Source organism: Hippichthys cyanospilos, chromosome 16, assembly GCF_059441005.1.
Source record: "Hippichthys cyanospilos isolate Australia breed blue-spotted pipefish chromosome 16, RoL_Hcya_1.0, whole genome shotgun sequence".
Classification (NCBI taxonomy): Eukaryota; Metazoa; Chordata; class Actinopteri; order Syngnathiformes; family Syngnathidae; genus Hippichthys; species Hippichthys cyanospilos.
In genome coordinates, this window is record NC_142384.1 from 15,295,731 (window position 1) to 15,316,328 (window position 20,598).

General features: G+C 40.7%; 3 protein-coding genes and 1 non-coding gene across 7 annotated transcripts; 3 read left to right on the forward strand and 1 right to left on the reverse strand.

Annotated features, from left to right (window-relative positions):
- Window positions 1–216: 216 nt before the first annotated feature.
- On the reverse strand, window positions 217–8,348 carry LOC148410864 (zinc finger CCCH domain-containing protein 7B-like). Of its 3 annotated transcripts, none has more exons than XM_088437054.1 (22): window positions 8,180–8,348; window positions 7,890–7,953; window positions 7,622–7,658; window positions 7,015–7,206; window positions 6,678–6,836; window positions 6,496–6,588; window positions 6,278–6,329; window positions 6,001–6,170; window positions 5,322–5,835; window positions 4,452–4,513; window positions 4,298–4,382; window positions 4,015–4,176; window positions 3,684–3,904; window positions 3,497–3,597; window positions 3,234–3,415; window positions 2,958–3,052; window positions 2,301–2,461; window positions 1,851–1,956; window positions 1,630–1,738; window positions 1,032–1,156; window positions 741–907; window positions 217–651 (listed from the first exon to the last, which is right to left on the reverse strand). In XM_088437054.1, the coding sequence occupies exons 2-22, from the start codon at window positions 7,946–7,948 to the stop codon at window positions 471–473; spliced, it is 3,033 nt and encodes a 1,010-aa protein (XP_088293180.1). In that variant the 5' UTR covers window positions 7,949–7,953; window positions 8,180–8,348; the 3' UTR covers window positions 217–470. The 3 variants fall into 3 exon arrangements, with proteins under 3 accessions (XP_088293180.1, XP_088293179.1, XP_088293178.1); XM_088437053.1 differs by having other exon boundaries at window positions 2,301–2,458; window positions 4,298–4,385; XM_088437052.1 differs by having other exon boundaries at window positions 4,298–4,385.
- Window positions 8,349–8,638: 290 nt separating this feature from the next.
- On the forward strand, window positions 8,639–15,023 carry LOC148410865 (ran GTPase-activating protein 1-like). 2 transcript variants are annotated; one of them, XM_088436944.1, is made up of 16 exons: window positions 8,639–8,775; window positions 9,568–9,687; window positions 9,820–9,947; window positions 10,031–10,090; window positions 10,174–10,353; window positions 10,852–10,986; window positions 11,102–11,260; window positions 11,374–11,487; window positions 11,659–11,758; window positions 12,041–12,125; window positions 12,204–12,381; window positions 12,741–12,857; window positions 13,574–13,679; window positions 13,920–14,005; window positions 14,094–14,215; window positions 14,474–15,023. In XM_088436944.1, exons 2-16 carry the CDS (start codon window positions 9,576–9,578, stop codon window positions 14,553–14,555), a joined length of 1,764 nt encoding a protein of 587 aa, XP_088293070.1. In that variant the 5' UTR covers window positions 8,639–8,775; window positions 9,568–9,575; the 3' UTR covers window positions 14,556–15,023. The 2 variants fall into 2 exon arrangements, with proteins under 2 accessions (XP_088293070.1, XP_088293071.1); XM_088436945.1 differs by having other exon boundaries at window positions 8,689–8,775; window positions 9,572–9,687.
- A 578-nt stretch (window positions 15,024–15,601) lies between these two features.
- chadla (chondroadherin-like a) lies at window positions 15,602–20,077 on the forward strand. The gene is made up of 10 exons (XM_088437434.1): window positions 15,602–15,760; window positions 15,996–16,190; window positions 16,256–16,411; window positions 16,602–16,747; window positions 17,270–17,508; window positions 17,575–17,837; window positions 17,928–18,264; window positions 18,371–18,723; window positions 19,112–19,278; window positions 19,657–20,077. The coding sequence occupies exons 1-10, from the start codon at window positions 15,602–15,604 to the stop codon at window positions 19,961–19,963; spliced, it is 2,322 nt and encodes a 773-aa protein (XP_088293560.1). The 3' UTR covers window positions 19,964–20,077.
- Window positions 20,078–20,460: 383 nt separating this feature from the next.
- trnaq-cug (transfer RNA glutamine (anticodon CUG)) lies at window positions 20,461–20,532 on the forward strand. Its single transcript has one exon. It is a non-coding gene; the product is annotated as a tRNA-Gln (tRNA).
- Window positions 20,533–20,598: the final 66 nt, after the last annotated feature.

Sequence of the window (20,598 nt, forward strand, 5' to 3'; positions counted from 1 at the left end):
CAGTTTTTTTTTTGTTTGTTTATAATCCAGCCTTGGGATGGGCATTGGCTGGGTATTAAGGAGAGGCACTTGCTCAGAATGGAATCTGCGCACTCCAAAGAAAAGCATCTACAGTAATAAAATGGGAATCACCATCGCGTTCAATTTACAGTATAAACCTCCTCCTTGTTCTTCCAGTAAGGGTTTTAAATATTAACAAAAAAATATACCAATGTGTGTGCTTTTTTGACTTTATTTTCCAAATTCAATAAAATAGGACTTTAGCAATTATATCAAGAAAATGTAAACATCAGACGAAGATAACCTAAGTAAACATAATAGGCATTTTTTTAAAATGTGATTGTAGTGAAATTGTCCAAAAAAAAAAAAAAAGTTTGAGAAGAAAACTGCTTTTTTCATGGAACTGCAAACAATATGAATTAAAAACAAAATTGACATTGTCAAACAAAAAAGTGGTTTTTTTGCAGTGCTTAGACTCGAAGTATAGAGTTGTACTTTCCAAAGTTAGCCTCATCAGGCATGAGAAGATTGTCTTCCTTCGCTTTGGCCACTTTGCTCCGCAGGGAATTCCGTCTGTCTATCCACTCTTGCAATTCCTCAGGACAGTGGGCGGAGTCACAACTGGCACCATCAGGGCAGTCAGCCGCTGACCTAACAAACAACGGAGACATGGCAAATAAAAATAAAATGCATTCAAAATAGAGCAGCTCTATGAGGGGAGAGTGACTGCGATGTCCTACTTGACGCAAAGTTCGAAGAGTGCGCCAGGGAAGCGATAGGTCCACTTCAAAGCCTCGTCTTTTCCGTCTTCCAACAGGCGCTCCTTGTGCTTCATTGTGCCGATGTGTTGCTGCCACTGGCGCACGCTATTACTCTGCCTCCCACACATATGACAGAAGAAGCCAGGCTGAAATGTAGACAGAAAGTGCAGCAGTCATAATCAAGGCTACGAGTGTAGTTCACATGATGTTTTAAAAAATATATTTTCTAGTCCTCTCACACTTTGATACATATATATATTTCATACTCACCAATGGTTCAGCAAGGTCTGTTGGCATGACAATATTTTTTTCTTGGGTGGGCGTGGCTTCATCTGCTTGGCGATTTTGTGTGCTCAAAGTCACCCACATGTTGTATATCTGTTCCATTTCAGTGACTGTGGGGACAGACACAAATCACGAATCATTTAGGACACAGATGTGAAAAGTATTTATACTTTATATATTTAAGACAAATATTACTGCAGTACACATATTTACTTCAATCTTCAATTATTAAACCTTACACAGTAACTGTAGTGTTATCCCTTCCCTTCCCATCCATTTGGTTGTTGTCTCACCGAGAGCCACGGTCAAATTTGCGCCGCCCGGAAGTCTAATTAAAGGGTAGCTTGTAGCTGACCAAACATGATAACAACCAGTTTAGACTCGAAATTCCAATATATTACAAAGGAAATCTAAGTAAGAGATTGAGAATGCTCGAGTGAAGCCTCTTTCCCCCTTGCAACTATCGAACAACGTGTGTGTTTCATGAGGGAGATGGGCACTCCTACAAGACAGTCCCAGCACGACCATTGACCAATGAAGGCACGAGTTGTAATCTACTCCCACCCCAAAACTTTTGACTTGCCGTTTTGGGTCTTCATATACATCCACATCTCCTTTTCTTCTCTGCTGTGGGCAAAGGAGCAATTCCCAATGTAGTCACATCTCTTCTTTGACAACATCCAGGAGCACAACTGTCGGAGCAAAACTTAAATACTAATAAAAGACTGAGACAAGTCAAAGTGAACTCAGGAAATATTTTCAAAGTAAACTGGCTAAACGCTTAATTGAGGATGGACGACTCACCTCATATTGTGCGGGGAAGTTTTTTGTGTGAGGAAGAGGTCTGATGGGCACCCAATAATTCTTCTCCAAGGACCTCACCATTAGTGTGTTTTGCTCTTTTGCCCACCTGAGAATGTTCACAATTATAAACAAGTGAAAAGGAGAGCAAGCGTGAGGGGGCTGCATGACAAAAGTGAAAACCAAGGTTTTACTTTCAACAATAGTGAGCCGTCAGTGCAAGCAAGGCCAAACTAAACACTATAAAAAAAGCACTGACCGAGATTCACAACCAAGATTATAATATTTTTTCCATGAATGTTTTTTTATGTATTTTTACAAAGCGGTTGTCTTTAAGAGACGGATTAAGTAAATTCCCCACTGAAAAAAGACAGTGTAAGTGCCCACCACTGGATTTCAAGTAGCCTAGTATAACCTTTGAAGTCGTACAAGTGTCTTTCTCTTATTACTTACGGGTGCTTGGCCGTGGCAGAGCAAAACCTGAGGGCTTTGTCCGGCATACTGATGATTCCATCTTGAAAGCAGCTAGCACAGACGAACTTCATGTTCATGTTCAAATTCTTGCCTTTTGGTTCCTCAACATTTGCTGCGGCAGATGTAGCAGCAGGAGCCTGCTTCAAAACAAAGGAGGATAAAAAATATCGCAGCCATTTTTATATGACAAATGCCCATTATGGAGTCAGTCGTGGGAAATGTTGGACAAACACAAGCCCGATTGGGGATGACGACGGGAGTGAGCGACGATTACAATTTTCAACTTGAAAAAATGGCACACAGACGACGGAAAAAGAGGCGGGGCATTGATGACTGAGGACTAACCGACCACCAAATAAAAATGTAAAATGCCCACCTCTGGCTTTTGGAACAAAAGGCAAAAGAAAAAAATACATTTCTTTTCTTCTCTGTACAACTCTATATATGTTGATAAAAGAGGAAAACTGTGCAGGTACGCTTTTAATGTGTATAACTGATGGGAAATGGTTTATTTATGTACTTTTACGAAATGAAAGTCTATCTGTATTTCTCCATACGTGCTGTGATGTAAAAAAAATAAGTACTGTAAAGTTATTGCTAATGATCTTATTTTCAAACGTAAAAACAATCTCTTACTTTACTTGATCTGAAATTCCTTTCCTTTCCTGTGCTCGGCTTCTGCTTCTCATGATATTGTGTTGAGATTTTAACAATTTCATCAGCGGTGATACCTAGAAACAAGAACACACCAAAAAGACTAGTTAAAAAATGGAAAGAAACCAAATGTGTAACTTATCTCATCTAATAAGATTATCTCTAAGAACTGTATCGAAAATGTTATAAGAAAAGCAGGTAAAGAAGGAGTGATCACAGATAAATATCTCAGCTCTTCACGTTTCCGATAGATGGCACCTGTTTGCTTCTGCACCCTCCAGGTTTGCAGCTCGATGATTGAGTGAGCGTCATCACAGCAGTCTTCTCCACGGCATCCACTGTGAATGTTTTGGCTGCACAGTTTTAAGTGGGCCAGAATGTTAAATGGACGCACTTTTCTGTAGTTGCGGTTTCTGTTCGTCACTTCAAATGCTAAACACCTAATGGGCACAAAGAAGATTATTTTAAAATATTTTATTGAATGTAATTTAATATAAAAGTGATTGTTGTTTTCCGCTCACTTGTTAGCATCAAAAGAGTGGCGAGCAGCCACATTAGAGCATATCGCGTGATCGTCTGTGGATCGCTTACTGATTAACCGAGGTTTATGTTCATAGCACTCCTGAAGACAGAAAATAAGATCACAAAATACAAAAACAAGTTTGATAGTTTGCTCGCCATTGAGAAGTGACCTTATAGTGTCCTTACCTGACAGAGGAATATGAACCACCCCTTGTGCTCCTGTAGAAGGCGGATAATGCTATTCACGGGATCGACATTGGCAACACCTGATGGCGCAAACAGCAAATTTCTGTCCAGGGTCCCTTTCCTCTCCTCTGTCCAAACGTCAATTTCCAGTTGGTTAAAGGCAAAGGTGCATTTGTCCCCATACTTAACACAGACGCCCAAATCTCCAGACTTCTGCAGGTCTAAACCATAAAAAGAAAAAAAGAAATAAGAAAACCTAGAAGTTAATAATATTTTTAGTGTCATGTTAACCAGGGAAGAGGACAAAATCTCTCCTTAAAGAAGAAATCACCTTTGCAAAGAAAAAAAGGCCCTGAAATGGACGTCCATGTGGGTGGCTGACGCACTCTGGTCCACTCTGAAAGAAAAGGTGCCTTTCTTCTACACAGGAGAATGTCTCGCCTACAGGTGTGGTCTAGGTCAGGTTTGTGAACGAAGGTGTATATTCCTGTACCTGAAAACAAACACATAGTATTTTTCACTGCGATAGATATTTTAAGCTTCATCCAAAACATTAAGTTTGTACAGTGCAAAGCTGGACGAACAGGCGTTAGATGATGTCCAGAAAAACCCACCTAAGCGAGGGAAGCAACTTGAACAGGCCTGCATGAAGTCGTGTGTGATGGACAGAGGGTTTGAGACTGGCGTTTGTGAATTGATCTGCTTTGGAAGAGTGAAAATATGATTAAAATCCCAACAAAAAATGTAAAACAAATCCAGACCTCTTACTTTGATGTTGCATTTAGGGGACTGCTTTTTTTGAGATATGGCACTGTGAGACGTTGAGACAGCTAAGGAGCACAGAAAGAGAACATGGATGACACATAACATGTTTACACGTCTTCCAAATGTGAAAAAGTTTGATTTCCTGTATTTGGGATAAACGTTTAGTCTTAGGTGACCTACATTAACTGTTCCATATCTATATATTTTTTCGCATATACAGTAGGTTTCAGTATGTCAGTCTTTAGACGAAGAAAGACAAACCCTCAAACCTAAAAAAAAACAAGATGTCACTTTTCAAAGTCAAAACAGAACACAGAAAAAGAGAAAACACTTGTGTCCTTAAAGAAACTAAATATTTCCATTTACAAATCGCACTGCACAACGTGCAAGGTCATTCTCTTCCACGCAAGCTTGTAACCTTGATGGTTAGAGCCAAACTTATCTTTGATGCACGTGGATTGGAAAAGCCGATTACCGTGTTTTTTTTCACCTTATCAGTTGCAGTTGTTTTCCCAGTGTGTAATTGCAATAATATAAGGATTGGAATCTTTTTTATTTTAATTTCAGACCCCTTGATGCACTTGGTTATTTTGTCCGCTTTAGACTAAGTTGTAACCTGTATCAAGGCTGCAAAAAAAGTAGTTAACAGTTGTTGGAAGTTGGTTATTATTGCGTTTTCCTTTTGTCAATGTTAAAAAGTATACCATTTTAGGTATATTTATACAATTTTTATGTTTTCTCTTTCCTAGGGGGCCTTTGCAAAATATACTTGACAAGCACCACTGTAGGCAGTTGCAACAAAGAATTTAAAGCAGAATAAGTGTACCACTTAGCCAATAACATGAACTTATAAATGAGTTATATTGTAATCACCAGTGGAGCTGAAATCGCTGAGTGAGTCCAAGACTGTTCCGTTCTGTGGACGTGCGGGCACAGAAGGCCCCACACCTGTCACGACAGGAAAGGAGTCCAAGGAATCCAGGGAGTCCAGCTGGTTCACATCTGACGCACAGCCGAATTGAGCGGACGGGTCACATCCGCGCCTCGCAGGTTCACACTCATCGAGCAAATCATCGAGTGACTCATCCAGTTCTTCGGGGTCCGTTTTGGGCTGAATGTCTTCCAACGGTACAGCACACGGAGGCCCCACCTCATCCAGGCAATCTAGCACTGTCGACTTCAACCTTCCACTATTTGGGCCTCTGGGGAGGTCCGTTGGAGATGACAGGTCATCCAATGCATCTAGTGTATCGTGAGGTCCAAGTGAAAGGGAGTTGAATGGAATCATGGAAGAGTTAAAGATAGCTGGGGGGAGCTGAGGAGTTGGAACAGGCAGCATGAAAGTGCTTCCCCTGTTTGGAAGTGAGGCTACATCCTGGACAAGGCCCTAGAATGCAAAAGGGAACAAATGCTCAAAAAATACAACTATCAAGTCATTTTTACATATGTTGTGCCTTTTGCTAGCAGAGCGTAACCATCATTGACTTGACTCACTCACTCATTGAACATCATTGAATTCTCACTCACACTCTCTCTCTCCCTCCCTCCTTACCTCAGTAGGCAAAGGGTCATTAGAGACGGAGTCGAGTAGATTGTCCAAATCTTCTCCTATCAGCTCATAGTCCTCCGAAACGTCCTGGCCGTCCAGGTCAGAGATCACAGGCCGTTGCCCGTTACACGCTTCGTCAGGGACGACGAACTGTGGCATGCTAGGGAAACTGACTAAAGAGACATGCGCAAAAAAAAAAAAAACCTCATTCATTGTACTGTATCTGGAAAAGCTCCTGTGAAAATAAGCATATGGTGGCAGCATTGTTGATGATACTCACCTGGCGCAATTTTACTTAAAGGGTTTGCGACATTTCCTACGTTATAAGACACCTAAGCATGAAAAACAAACATTAAAATGGTATGAAGTACTTCCTTGCTGAAGTGAAAGACATCAGAAGTTATCTAAGACAGGTGAAGATCGAAACTGTTGGGAACACCATTTGTCTTGTCTGTGGGATCAAAAATTGTGAACTTTGAGAAGAAAAAAAAACTTTACCTTTTTGCTGACGTAGCGCTTTTGTTTATTAAGTCCCAGATGGTTGGCAAGTTCCTCTGCAAGTTCATTCATCTGCTTGTCCTCTGAAGAGTTCTACACGAGATGAAACGCTATTATTAGCGGCTACTATTGTAGCAATGTGACATACATTGGAATGAACTTTAGTCACTTTTCAGCTTTACCTGACGTGCAATGAGCAGACAGTTACGTACACAGCCATAAGCTTCCTTGTACTTGCCGAGCTGCTTCAAGCAAAGGGCTTTCAAGTAGAGCATTTTGTGGCTTTCTTTACAGACCTCCAGCGCTTTGTCACAGTCTTTAATGCAATTCACATATTCTTCCTGAAAAATGATACAATATGATGACTGTATAACCACTCATGCAGTTGTCGAATTTATACACAACTACAGTATACTACTGGTGTATTTATTTTCATACTTCCTATAACACGCGCCTCCATCTTTAACCTCTCAATATTCGTCTGATAGATTTCATTCACAGAAAGCCAAATAAGCTCACCATGTTGTGGTAGGCAGTTGCTCGGTTGACATATAGACTCTCCAATAAAACCTGAGGCAACTGGAATCCTTCGACTGAGTGAGAGACTTTCAAGCCTTCGCTGAAATCTTTCACTGCCTTTTTCCAGTGGCCAAGTCTGAACCAGCTGTTACCCTCTTCAAGAAGGTTGCATACCAAGTTCATTAAAAACTCCTGTGGACCAAAATATTGATATGGTGAGATGTTTGCAAAAAGTAATTATCACAAATCAATTATCAAACATCTAGATCAGTGTTGCCAGTCTTTATTGTGCCAAGAAAAGAAATCTCACAGCATAGATACAACTATTCTGTGTGAGGTAAGAAGAGGAATACACGGCTCATTCACCACTACAACACTTTCTTTCATCAGTAGGGTGAAAGTGAAACATTTGCCGCAGCACATCTCATAATCTCTCTCCACACTAATGTGGCACAATTGATAGGAATCACTGGCCTATATTAATGTGTTAAGGCAACTCGGAAGCCTGTAACTATGGTCACACCTCCATGACTCATTTTATGTTAACTATTTTTTTATTAGAGTAGCAGAAAAAAAACAGACAATAGATATAACATCAAGATTGTACCTTATAGCCTTCAGACTCCGAATGTTTCAGCGAAGAGCTGAAACCCATGCAGAGAGATGTTAAATTATACACAGTTCTTTCTTTCTATAACTATGTGCTAACAAAGGTCAGCCAAGATTGTATTCTATACTCACTATACAGCCAATAGACCAAAAGCAAAAAAAAAACAAAAACGGAAGTCTAATGTTTTAATTGATTTGTGATGGTGATTTCCTGTGTGAGCAATCCAATTACTTTTGTTTGTTTGTTTTTAGGAGTGAAACCTTACTGTATGAAACTCAAAGCTTCTTCGATTTCTTTCCTGCGTTTCTGTCTCTGCGAGTCCATACTCCCTAGGACGAAGAAAACAAAACATTGAAAAGTTAAATGCCGCTGACGCCCTGTCCAAGTAGAAAGAAGGAAGAATTTGACATGCAATGTTGGACTCTCAATTGCTTCAGTATGAATTGTTCATGCGATATTTAACATTTGGGACCGTTTGGTCAAATAAAATAAATAAATAAATGAATGAATACAAATCATGGCGTCACTGCCAAGCACAACGTGAATTTCACTTACCTTCCTCTAAACGAGGAAGTTCGATGATCCTTAGCCAAAATACTGATGGTCGAGCAGGACAAGACGTTAGACTTCCATGGATGACCGTGTTACCGTACTGCACAATATATCACGATTACCACTTTCAAATATAAGCGCTGGGAAGCAGACCGGTATCTGTTTCGCTATGATACTTTCGATTCCTCAAAACTCCGGTCCGCGTGACGTCACCCACTCCTCAGCAAGGTAAGTGGTTATTGGTTGTTGTAAAGGTCACCAAATGGTCACGATTAGTCTACATTGGTCGTCAATCACACGGAGCAATTTGTGATGTTGAATAAGTATATCAATATCCTCCGATTTTACTCTATTCACGTTCACTATCCACAGTTACTGGGATTTGTAGGTTCGATTTTGCAGGTCTCTTCTATGAGAATTTGTTTTTTGGAGCTTGAGAATGGACTTTGAACGCACCACTGAGGCTAATCAAACTACAAATCCCATGACGGCCAAATCTTGAGCCGTAAAGTAGCGTGTTGTGCTGAACTGTTGTTTGAACGTTAGGATCGAGCGGGAGCGTGAACTCAACGAGATTCATTGAAAACTGCAGTGTGCGGGTAATTTTGCCATTCATTAAATAATCGTAATAACGGACTCTGTTTTCCGTTGTACTTTTCATAGTTTGCTCTGGAGTTCAAATGCAGGTCTTCGGCGGCGTGTTGTTGAGAAACGAGGCCGAACCACGTTCCTTTTTAATACGTCAAGATTAACTGCGCTTTGCTATGATCGTCGTCCACTACTGTGCAGTCAAAAGTAGAGGGGTTATATTTATGCAAATGCGCAGTTACCGAGCTGTTGCGTTTTTAATAACGGCGTGTTCTCGAAACTAGCTTTAGTTTATAACTGTTTATCCTTAAACTTAGCATCCTTTGGCTAACGCTAGCCTTAAATCGCCTATTGTAAATAACTGCATCGTGGAAATTCTGTTTACAATGAAAAGTTTTGTCACTCAGGCTATATATCGTTCCCCCTGATTTATGTACTTGCTTGGTGCATCAGTTATTCTAAAAAGAAAGGAGATAGTAAATGCCAGTATTATCATGCTTTTTCTTTTGATTACATATTCTCTGAACCCCATTCAGAGAGAGCTGTTGTTAGAACCGAAATAATGTATTTATTTTGTGACCCACCCAGTACGTCAGTTTAAAATCGTGTTCATAAATGATGCAGAGAGAATTTCTGCAACAAATATGACAAGTCTGCAGTCCAATGCGGTTTATTATTTTAGATGAATTTGAGTAGGAAATGTACATTTAAAATGTCCCCAACGATACAATCCTACAATTATGTGAGTTAACATCAGTCTTGTAAGAAAATAAATAAATTACATTGTTTTTGTTTTTCCCCAGGTAGCCCGATGGCGACAGATATTGTTTCACAGTTGGCCGACTCCTTGGCCAAAGCCGGAGTTGCGGAAGGGGAGCTGAGTTACAAAGGACAGGGAAGAAAGCTCGATGATTCAAAATCTGGTATGAGATGATGAAGTTTCTATTCTTTCAGTCGGGGAACAAATGGATTGCAACTCATTTTCGTCTTGGATACATTTTTAAAACACATGTTATATTACTTTCCTTCTCCCTCAACTTTTTTCCAAATTCTAGTTGAAGAGATTGTGAAGGAGATAGAGAACTTTGATGGTCTCCAAGCTCTGAGATTGGAAGGAAACACTGTTGGTGTTGAGGCAGCAAAAGCCATCGCCAAGGCTCTCGAGACCAAGAGCCAGTTCAAGGTTTGAGGCGTTAACTCCTGGTTGCTCTAAACATTATTTATTTATTAATTTTTTTTTGTCAAAATTGCACTTTTTTCTTTCAGTGTTGTTACTGGAGTGATATGTTTACGGGTCGTCTCCGTTCTGAAATCCCGCCGGCTCTGGTAACAGCGTTGTTTTAACAGGTCGTTCTCTCTCCCTTTACATGATTACAGGGTCCTAAAATTTGTATCTTTTTCTGTCAAAGAATTCACTGGGTGATGCCCTAATGCTGGCAGGTGCCAAACTGACAGTTTTAGATCTCAGTGACAACGCCTTCGGCCCAGATGGAGTGAAGGGCATCGAGCAATTGCTCAAAAGCTCCGCGTGCTACACTCTGCAGGAACTACGGCTCAACAACTGTGGCATGGGTATTGGAGGGGGGAAGGTAATTTATATGAAAACCATCTTTAGTCAAGGCTTTTTTAAAATTCACATAATTTTCTTCTGGATTATTTTAATGTCTGCTTACCTGGTTAATTCTTTAATGAAATGTAAAAAATCCCAATATTAGTCCTCGTCAGGGCAAATTGGATTTAAATTTATTTGAACAGGCACATCTGCATCAACCATAGATTATTTTAGACACATGATATGAAAAAAATATTGATCTATTATCTTAGTGTATTTTTACCATAAAGGTTTTAGGATGCTATGAAAAAAAATCTCATCTGCTATACAGTAAATCACTAAATGTAGTGCCAAAAAATACAACTAAAACAGCATTTTAAAATGTGACAAAATGGGGACTTTTTCTCTAACACATTTTGCTAAAATTCCTATTTAAATCTATTGGTCCATCATCCCTGAGCGCTATACTGTAGTGCTATAGTGGAAGTCACTGTGGCCTCTGCAAATGTCTAATCAGTGGCCCTGCACTTCTCAGATATTGGCTGCCTCACTGATTGAGTGCCACAAAAGATCAAGCGCAAAAGGTTCCCCGCTCAGCCTGAAAGTTTTTGTTGCCGGGAGGAATCGTCTGGAGAATGACGGCGCCACCGCCCTCGCTCAAGCTTTTCAGGTAATGAGGTCAAACGTACAACATTCGGGGAGGGGCCCTTTCTTTTTAGTGGGGAAATCTGCTTGCTGCTTTTCCCTGTTCTGAAGTGTGTAAGAACTATGACTTGTGTTTGTAGTTAATGGGAAGCTTGGAGGAGATCCACATGCCCCAGAATGGCATCAATCATCCAGGCGTAAAAGCCCTGGCGACAGCTGTACAGCACAATCCAAACCTGCGCACCCTCAATCTCAATGATAACACTTTCACTGAGAAGGGGGCCATTGCCATGGCTCAGGTAGGAGGGGGGTGTCAGTATGATCAAATGACATCGATTAAAAAAAAAAACCAATCTGGCGTAATAGTTTTAACAAATAGTCTCACTGTTTTAACACTTGTTGTCATGCACAGGCCCTGAAACATTTACGAAGCATCCAGGTGATCAACTTTGGCGACTGTTTGGTACGTCCAGTTGGGGCCACGACGATTGCTGAAACCGTTTCAGAAGGACTACCGATTTTGAAGGTGAGTGTTCTGCTCACTTGCTTTTTCTGTCGTATTACAAATACAAGTACAAATAGGCCCAAATTGATCATCATTGATCATTTGTCTGGTTTTTCTATCGTGATTGGAGAAGCATTTCAATCTCGGTGACCTTTATTTTTCTTTGACCAAAGATTCTGATACATTCAACAGGAACTTAATCTGTCATTTGGGGAGATCACTGAAGAAGCTGCACTGGCTGTGGCTCGCGCAGTCAAGAACAAGAAACAGCTGGAAAAACTGGATTTAAATGGTAAAAAACAAAAATATCACTGATTTAGTTTGTCCTGTTGAAATTGTAATGATCCCCAGAGGCAAACAACACCATTCAACACACAATATAACTTTGGATGAAAACCAAACATATACAAAATGACCCCTCATTGAGACTACAGAAAGTAAAAACAGCAGTTGTGCGGCATAAACAAAACAGAAAAACTACAGTCTGTTTGCATGGTGATCATAACTATATTAGTGAATATAATATTCCTTTTCTGACGTGAGTCTTAACGTGCTCAACCCTCGTATTTTGCAGGTAACTGTCTGGGAGAGGACGGCTGCAGAGCTCTGCAAGATTTCATGGAAGACATCAACATGGCTGAACTTCTAGCGTCGCTCAGGTAACAGCAGCAAGCTTTCACATTCCAGTTAACATACATTTCGACTTTTTTAAAATTGTAATCTTTATTCTTCTTTAGTGATGATGAAGGTGGACCAGAAGATGAGGATGATGATGATGAGGATGACGACGACGAAGAGGAGGACGACGATGAGGATGACGATGACGAAGAGGAGGTGGATGAAGAGGAGGTTGAGGAGGATGAGGAAGAAGAAGACGAGGAAGAAGAGGAGCTAGATGAAAATACTGCTACCAAGGTACTTTGGGTCAAATGTTTCTTAACCAAGATTGTCAAAAAAAAAGTGCTTTTTAATCAACTCTACTTTGCTATTGCGTTTGGAAATGTTTTTAGTTGTCTTTGCTTGGGTGAAGCACACTGACTTGCTTTGTGTATAAAATGTCCCATAAAAATAAAGCTTCCTTACCTTAAATAAAATACTAGCCCATCATCTTAATAAAAAAAAAAAACTCCTAATATAAAATGCAATTCTAAACATGCATCAACAATGGCTGTAGCGTTTCGGTAGTTTACCTGTTCAAAAGGAGTAGGAAGAAGTTCAAGAATTTGTTGAGTCCTAACTCTTGTTGTAACTGACCTCCCTCTTTGCGCCTCTAGTTTTCCACACCACCATCAGCACCACGACCTCCTGACGTCTCATCTTTTCTCACTTTTCCATCGCCGGATAAATTGCTCAAGCTGGGGGCCAAAAGAGCAACACTGATTGAGCAGCAGGTGCAGTAGTTCATATTTATAATAATATAATTTGTTTATCCCATAGTTTGTCATATATTCAGTCTATACGGTGAGCCTATGCATTTTCACTGTTCATCATTCCTGATTTTGCATAATTGTCGGTTTATTTGGGAAACATACGCCAAAAAATAGTATTTTTGCACATTCTTGTGAAATCTCTGTTATTGTTAGTTTTGATTCTGGCCATCCTGTGTGGAGTTTGCATCTTTTCCCCAAGCCTGTGTCGATTATCTCTGGGTACTCCGGCTTCCTCCTACATTCCAAAACATGTATGTTAGGTGTATTGAAGACTCAAAATTGCCCTTAGGTGCGGTTGTGAGTATGAATGGTTGTTTGTCTCCTTGTGCCTTGCAGTTGGCTGGTAACTAGTTCAGGCTGTCGCTGCCTGTAGACAGCTGGGGTAGGCACCAGAGAACTTGCAACCCTACTGAGGAGAAGCGGCTATAGAAAATGGATGCATGAATGTTTTATTGCCTCCGTTTATTTTACCAGGCAATCCTCAGCACACATTTAGAGATAGTCGCGGTTAGAACTTAAGATTCCGACTTGGGATATATTATAATCACCTTTGACCCCGCATTCCTCGTTTTTTTTTTTGCACAGTTTACCATGTTCAAGACAACTGTACAACATGAACTACGTGGATTTTTGGAAATAGGTATAAAGCTGATTTCTTCTTCCTCCTTTGTGGCCAGGTGGACGTGACCGATGCGAGACAAACAGCTGAAGCCTTTCTCAAAATTGCATCTGTGTACAAAGAGGACAACAATGAAGTTAAGACTGCAGTCTTGGAAAGTGTTGGTGAGGTTTTTTTTGTTTTTTTTTTTAATTTGAAGTTCCTAAAACACCTGCCTCCTCTGTCATTGTTATCATTCGAAAGAGTAATCAGATTGATTTAGTAATTAGTCATTTTACAATGCTGTTGCCATTCTTTCCAGTTTATGCTTCAGGCAGACAAGACAGAATGTCCTTTTGGACTTGAGTTGAAAACTACTTTAAATCTAAAGTCACTGAGCTCTTTTTTTTTTTCCATCCTCACAGATGCCCTCCTGAGGAAGGTGTTTTCTTCTTCCCTTCAAGGCTACAATTTTGTGTCCTCATTGCTAGTGTTACTGGGGCTTATTAAGGTGAACAGAAACTGTCTCCATTAAACTCACTGCACAGAGTCATTTCAAGCTTCATAATCCTTTCTATCCCCTCCTGACGTCTTCTCAGAGTGAGGACAAGGTGAAGCCTGTGCTGGTGGTGGCCGGTCACCTGCAGGCCTTGGAGCACGCTGTTCATCAGGACTACTTCCCCAAAGAAAGCGTGGCTGTGCTGGAGGCCTTCATGTCCCGGTAAGGGCGTGACAGTATGAGCCAATCAGCAGGCAGCTTCCAGGTATAGAACATCCCACAATACTCATCAGGAACAAAGCACCTACTATACATGAACGTTTTAGGACCAGGACGTGCTTACTATGATATTGAGGCCTCATTTATACTCATTGTATTCTGCGGCAAAAAATGAAATACTTTGTGTTTACAACCAAGCAGAATGTAGAGGTGATGTGGAAAATTTGCATTCCTTGCACACAAGCTTTTTATCATCCTCAGAAACAACAAGGCTTTGGAGTCCTGCGGCTCTTCTAGACACAAGCTTCAGTCTACCTTGCAGAGAGCCCGCGCAGAGAGCTGAGGACTGCACACATGATCTCAAATTGGATTCAAAGGTGCATCTTTGTCATCCAAGTAATCATTACTTCATTTGTTTGGAACTGGATGCTTGTTGAAGACCTGTTCGCTTGGACATGCAGTACTTTGTTGCCTAACGCTTAGATATCATCCTCTTTGAAACAGATGGAGTATTTAAAAAAAAAAAAAGTTCAAGACTGTCATTTGACAGTTGACTGTTGGCTAATCAACATAGTGTATTTTACTATGTACTTGAAAACAAACTTGATGACATTTTAAGTTGTACATTTATTTTTTCACCATTTCTCTTTAAAAAAAAAAGCCTGTTCAATGAAGCTCATTAATACAGTATATGTAATGTGTGCTATGAATGAGCTGGTAAATATTGTAAAGGTAAACAACAAAAGGGATGTGTTTCATGACTTGAGTCACAAGCTCAAATGCATTGTTGAAATAAATTGAGTTCATTTCATCTCGTTTGCTTGTATTGTGTCTTATTCAGGTCAGTAATCGGTAAAAAAAAAAACTCCCACATTTACTGTGTACTTGAACTAGGATTCATACTTTCGGATGTTTGGTTAAGTTGTTTAAACAATTGTTAATGCCACATATTTCAATTCATTTAACTGGTCAAGCTTAATGGTCAAATGTGGCCTTTCCTTGCAGCATTTGAAGCTCTTAACTGTGCAGGAAATGTAAAACCAAGGTGTTAATTTGCAGTTGGGGGTGCGGGGATCAGGGGTCACAAGAAGAAGAATTTACCAAAGACTCGTTTACCCATTTGACTTCAGACTGGTGAATATGCTGGCTGTCGGATTTTGAATAAGTTGCTGCCAGATTCATTAGGGTTTTTTTCTTCCCCACGTTTAACGCTAAAGAAAGTTGAACTTCTGCCTCAAGGTAAGATCTTTTGTTTTTTGAAGTTCTTGTAAATTTGCAAGCTGCTAGTCTTTGTGACTAAATATACTGTTCAGTAATTTATGAAAGTACCTTAGCTTGCTGTCTGTTCTTGTTCCTAATTTAAACTTCTTCAATTTGAACATCTTGCAGATGCTTGTCATCCCTGCTGCTGTTTTGCTCTGGACTTTTGCGCTTGTATCAAATGTTGGAGCAGGCAAGTGTCCTCGATTGTGCTCTTGTGACAGCACCAAGCTCACAGTGGCCTGCGTCGGCAAGAACCTGACAGAGGTTCCCCCGACTATTGATGAGGTGAGAAATTGATGTCTACGGCACGGCTTGAAAGGATGTTTTGTTTGAATATACTGTATGTATGGAGTTCTTAACATTCTTATTACTGCATGAGATCTATCAAATTCTATATGTTGCAGGTGTCAAACCTACAGCTAGAGGGCTAGTTGCGGTCTTCTGCATCCTTTCACATGACCCACTAAAGCAAACATTTAGTATTAAAGGGTATTTTTTTTCACATGTGTTTTCTATACAGATCACAGTCAAATTGGACCTGAGGAACAACAACCTGCAGGTGCTCCAAAGAGGGGGATTTGCGCACATACCGTACCTCACCCACCTCAATCTACAACGATGCAACATCGTCAAGGTGAAGGAGGGGGCTTTTCGCATGCTGGGCCGGGTGGTCTCCCTCAACTTGGCTTTCAACAAAATTGACATCCTATATCAGGCAAGGGCATTAAACCCAAAGAATCCACGAGTTTGTGCCCTCGCTAACAAATTCTTCCTCTGTAGGAGTCTTTTGATGGCCTCTCCTCTTTGAAGGAGCTTCATCTGGACCACAACAGTGTTGAGGAGATTCAACCTGGTGCCTTCTTGCAACTTGGCTCACTAAACACGCTCGCTCTCACCCACAACCAGCTGGTCTACATCCCCAACATGGCATTCCAGGTAGTTGATTAAAGTAAATAAATACAGAAATTGCAGAGTACCTAATGGATTATGTGTGGATCTGTGCTAAAACGTGTTGGTTGTTGCTCAATACCAATGTTTTTTTTTTTTTTTTTAAAGTTCACAAATAAACATGCTGTGTTCAGACTTATACATTACACACCAGACCCACTGTGTCTCTCTCTCGCAGGGCCTGCAACATATCAAGTGGCTTCGTCTCAGCCATAACTCCATCAACAACTTGGCTCCTGAGGCATTTGCAAGTTTGTTCACCCTCACCCGGCTCAGTCTGGACCACAATGAGCTGCAGTTCTTCCCTACTCAGGCCATGACCAGGTACTGTAACTTTTAGTCTATCCATGACCAATATACACTGGTCATGACAGAACTATTGACATTTTTTTTAGAGTACCTTTGTCGCTTTAATGTACTTTATTTACAATAGTTAAATGTTTCACCAGATTTATTTTTGTCAAGCTAGTTTTCTTTAGGCTTAGATAATGCAAACTTTTCTAACATCAATTCATCACAGCTATCTGATTTTGAAACATTCACCTATGCCCATGTTTAGATATTGGGCACATGTCAGGGAACAAAATGGAGCTTTCTTACCAGAGGAGCAGCTCAAGTTTAGCCTGCCACATAAATGCAAAGCACCCAGCTTTGACTGCAGAGACAGCTAATGATAGTAACGAGGACACCAATACAGTGAGCCATAGCAAAGCTCTTTTCATCACTAAACTCTAGAATACTCTGCATTTGATCAAGTCTGCGATGAATAGATGTTTATTCAGTAGCTGATACAGTCTGATGGAAGCATATACTGTGTATTCTTGTTGATTGTCTTCTCCACTGAAGACTCAAGGAGGTAACGCACCTGGACATGAGCCACAACCGCATGATCTACCTTGGCGAAGAGTCTGTGTGCATGGCAAAGCTCACACACTTGTACCTCAGCCACATGTCCCTCCAGGATCTGTCGGATCAGGCCTTGGCCCAAGCCCCTTTGCTCTCCCACTTGGACCTTAGTCACAACGAGCTGCGTTACCTTGAACCACTCGTGGGCCCCAAGAACTTCGCCAGCCTCAACCTCACTGGTATACATCATTCCAATGTTTGGAGCTAATTGAGCGTTTTACAAATTACTATTTTTTTTCTTGAAGCCAACCCCATCTACTGTAGCTGCTACATGAAGCCAATAAGGAACTGGGCGAGCGTTGGGGGAGTCAAGCTACTGGGAACATGCGCAGGACCTGCTCATCTGTCCGACGAGCCTCTCCAAGCGGTGGCGGCCGTGGACATGCGCTGCCGCAGCAAGGGGGACACGCTTAAGGATGAATTTGAGGAGACAGTCATTACCGTCAGCAGCCCGCCGACAGCCAAACCCAAACAGAACATCAAGTGTCCAGTTAACTGTGACTGCCATGTGAGTTTGGTTAGAATGAATTCTGTCAATTATAATGAATATTAGTTACTGCATTTTACTTGTTTTGTTTCTTCCCCCATCGCCTTTTAGATTGAAGCACAGCATGCCACATGTGAGAATCGAGGGCACACAAAAGTCCCGCGAGGCTTCCCTGCCAAAACTCAACTATTGGACCTTCGCGGCAACCACTTCCACAACCTTCCCGCCAACAGTTTCCCAGCCGCCAGTCAAGTTATTTCCCTTCACCTGGAATTCTGCAAAACCCGCGAGATCGAAGGCGGCGCATTCCGAGGAATGAAAAACCTATTTTATTTGTACCTTTCTGACAATGACCTCACAACCTTGGGCCCTGAAACATTTACTGGAGCACCTGAGCTCAGTTACCTTTACCTGGAAGGGAATCGTTTGGCGGAGTTTCCTGGCGCAGGTCAGTGGACCGGCAAGACTGGCTGAAAATTGATGTTAAAAAATATACTACATGATGCATAGAAGGAGGAATGAGGGTATTTGACGTGTCTTTGTTTCTCCTACAGCTTTGCGACTCTTACCAAATCTGTTTTCATTACACCTGGAGCGCAACGCCATTTCAAAACTGGAACCCACGGGTCTACTCTCCTCTGTAGCTCCAAAGCTAAGAGAGCTTTACTTAACCAATAACACCATACGCACTATTGCTAAGGGCGCTTTGAACTCTGCCTTTCTTGGTAAACTTCACCTTGATTCTAACAAGCTGACCAAAGTTCCGACTGACGCTGTATCCAAAGCCATCACTCTGGAGGAACTTAACCTGTCTCGAAACCGGATTCTCTCAGTGGGACCAAACGCATTCCGGCCAATATCACAAAGTCTGAAGTGGCTGTACATGGATCAGATGAGCACAGAGAGGGTATAAAATGAAAATGCATGCTATCTTACTTTTCTTGCTGCAAGGTATTTGGTTCAATGGGGAAATACTGTACATATTTTATTAGATATGTTTATTACATAATTTCAACCCATTCAATTGTCTATACCTGTTAATGGCAGTGAATAAGTTAACGTATTCTTCCCCAGGGCCTCCATCTTTGCTTGAAAATTGAATTAATCAACACCGTTTTAATATGATATGAGCCTGAAATTATTGGTTATTTGATATCCAAGTTGTGACACAACTAACTACACTTTTTACATGCTCTGGTATTTGGACGGATCTAATGGTGCCCTAAGGCAACTGAACATCAATATAGATCCCTCTTTGACCCCATTGAAAGACATAATTTATTTTTGATATGCAGATGTCTAGGGATGCTCTGGCTGGGCTTGGCCCAAAATTGAAGGCTCTCACTGTTAAAGGGAACCAGCTAAAGGAGCTTCCTGATTTGGGCTCCCTTACTGGACTAGAAGTGGTTGACCTTCAAGATAACCCTCTGTTGTGTGACTGTACTTTGCTGCCACTCCGCAGGTTGGTAAACATTTTCCACAATAATGGGTTTTTGCAATGAAAGCATGTCAGTACCTTTTAAAAATTCTCACGTTTCTGCGTAAAAACACCATGAAATGTTAGTGTCTGATTGAAGTTATTGCTGCCAGTGGGGGGAGCAACCAGCTATTAGCTATCAGTTCCTCATTCCTCTCCCTTCTGACATTGTTTGCATGTTATCATCATGAAGAATAATACCTAGAAATGCCTAGGTGTTTTGTTTAAGCATTTCATCCATGTGATATTGTAAAAGATGATTTTAATTTAATGCTCATTTTATGCAGAAATGTGAGGGATTGCAAAAAGATTCATATAACTTTCAATTTCACTTATATGTTGTTTGTTTTGTGTTTGCATCAGGTGGATGGAGAAAGTGAGTTTGGAGGTGGCAGCTACCTGTGGCCTCCCTCCTAAGCTTAAAGGGCAGAAAGTCAGGGAACTGGGGCTATTCAAGTCCTGTCCGGAAAACAGCTCCAACTCAGACAGAAAACGTGTTGTTGTTCTGCCCCCTGCTCATATACAGATCAGAAAACCCAAACTCAAACTAGTGAAAACTTCAGTCGTCAAGGCTACACCTGGAAGGAATTCAAAGCCGTCAAAGAAAAAGCCTCATAGGAAACCTGTTGTAGTAACACTGACCAAAAAGAAAAAAACGACAAAATCATGAAACCTATAAAATTCCTTAGAATTTCTTGCTGTAGTGGTCGCATAGTTATGAGTGTAATAATGAGTGTTTGTTGTACAAAATGATGACTGTGTATGGAATGTTTCCTTCTGGAGTAAATAAATTCATATACAGGGGTGTCAAACTGTTGGATTTCTCCAGTGGACTACTGTGTGTACCATATGTACACCCAATTATGCATTGACTGTATTTTATTTTTGACTTCTTATAATGGATGTAAATTCATGCCGTTTTGATTGTCTCCTCACATTGACTAATACAGTATATCCACTTTATATCCACTAGATGTCACAAGTGAGCAGGAAGCTCTTTATGAATTTACTTTTTTTTTTTAATGGACGAACTGAAACCCCACTACGCAGTGCTACAATTTTGCTTGATATCAAAATACTAGAAAGAGAAAATTTAAAATAATAGAATGACCAATCCCTTCACGAATAAATCTTTATATTTTTACTTATCTCCCAATGTGCGTATGTGGTTCCATGGTGTAATGGTTAGCACTCTGGACTCTGAATCCAGCGATCCGAGTTCAAATCTCGGTGGAACCTGAGTTTTTTTTTTTCGATTTTGTCACTCTTACATCGTCTCAAAAAAAATGTCCCGCTTCAACGAAA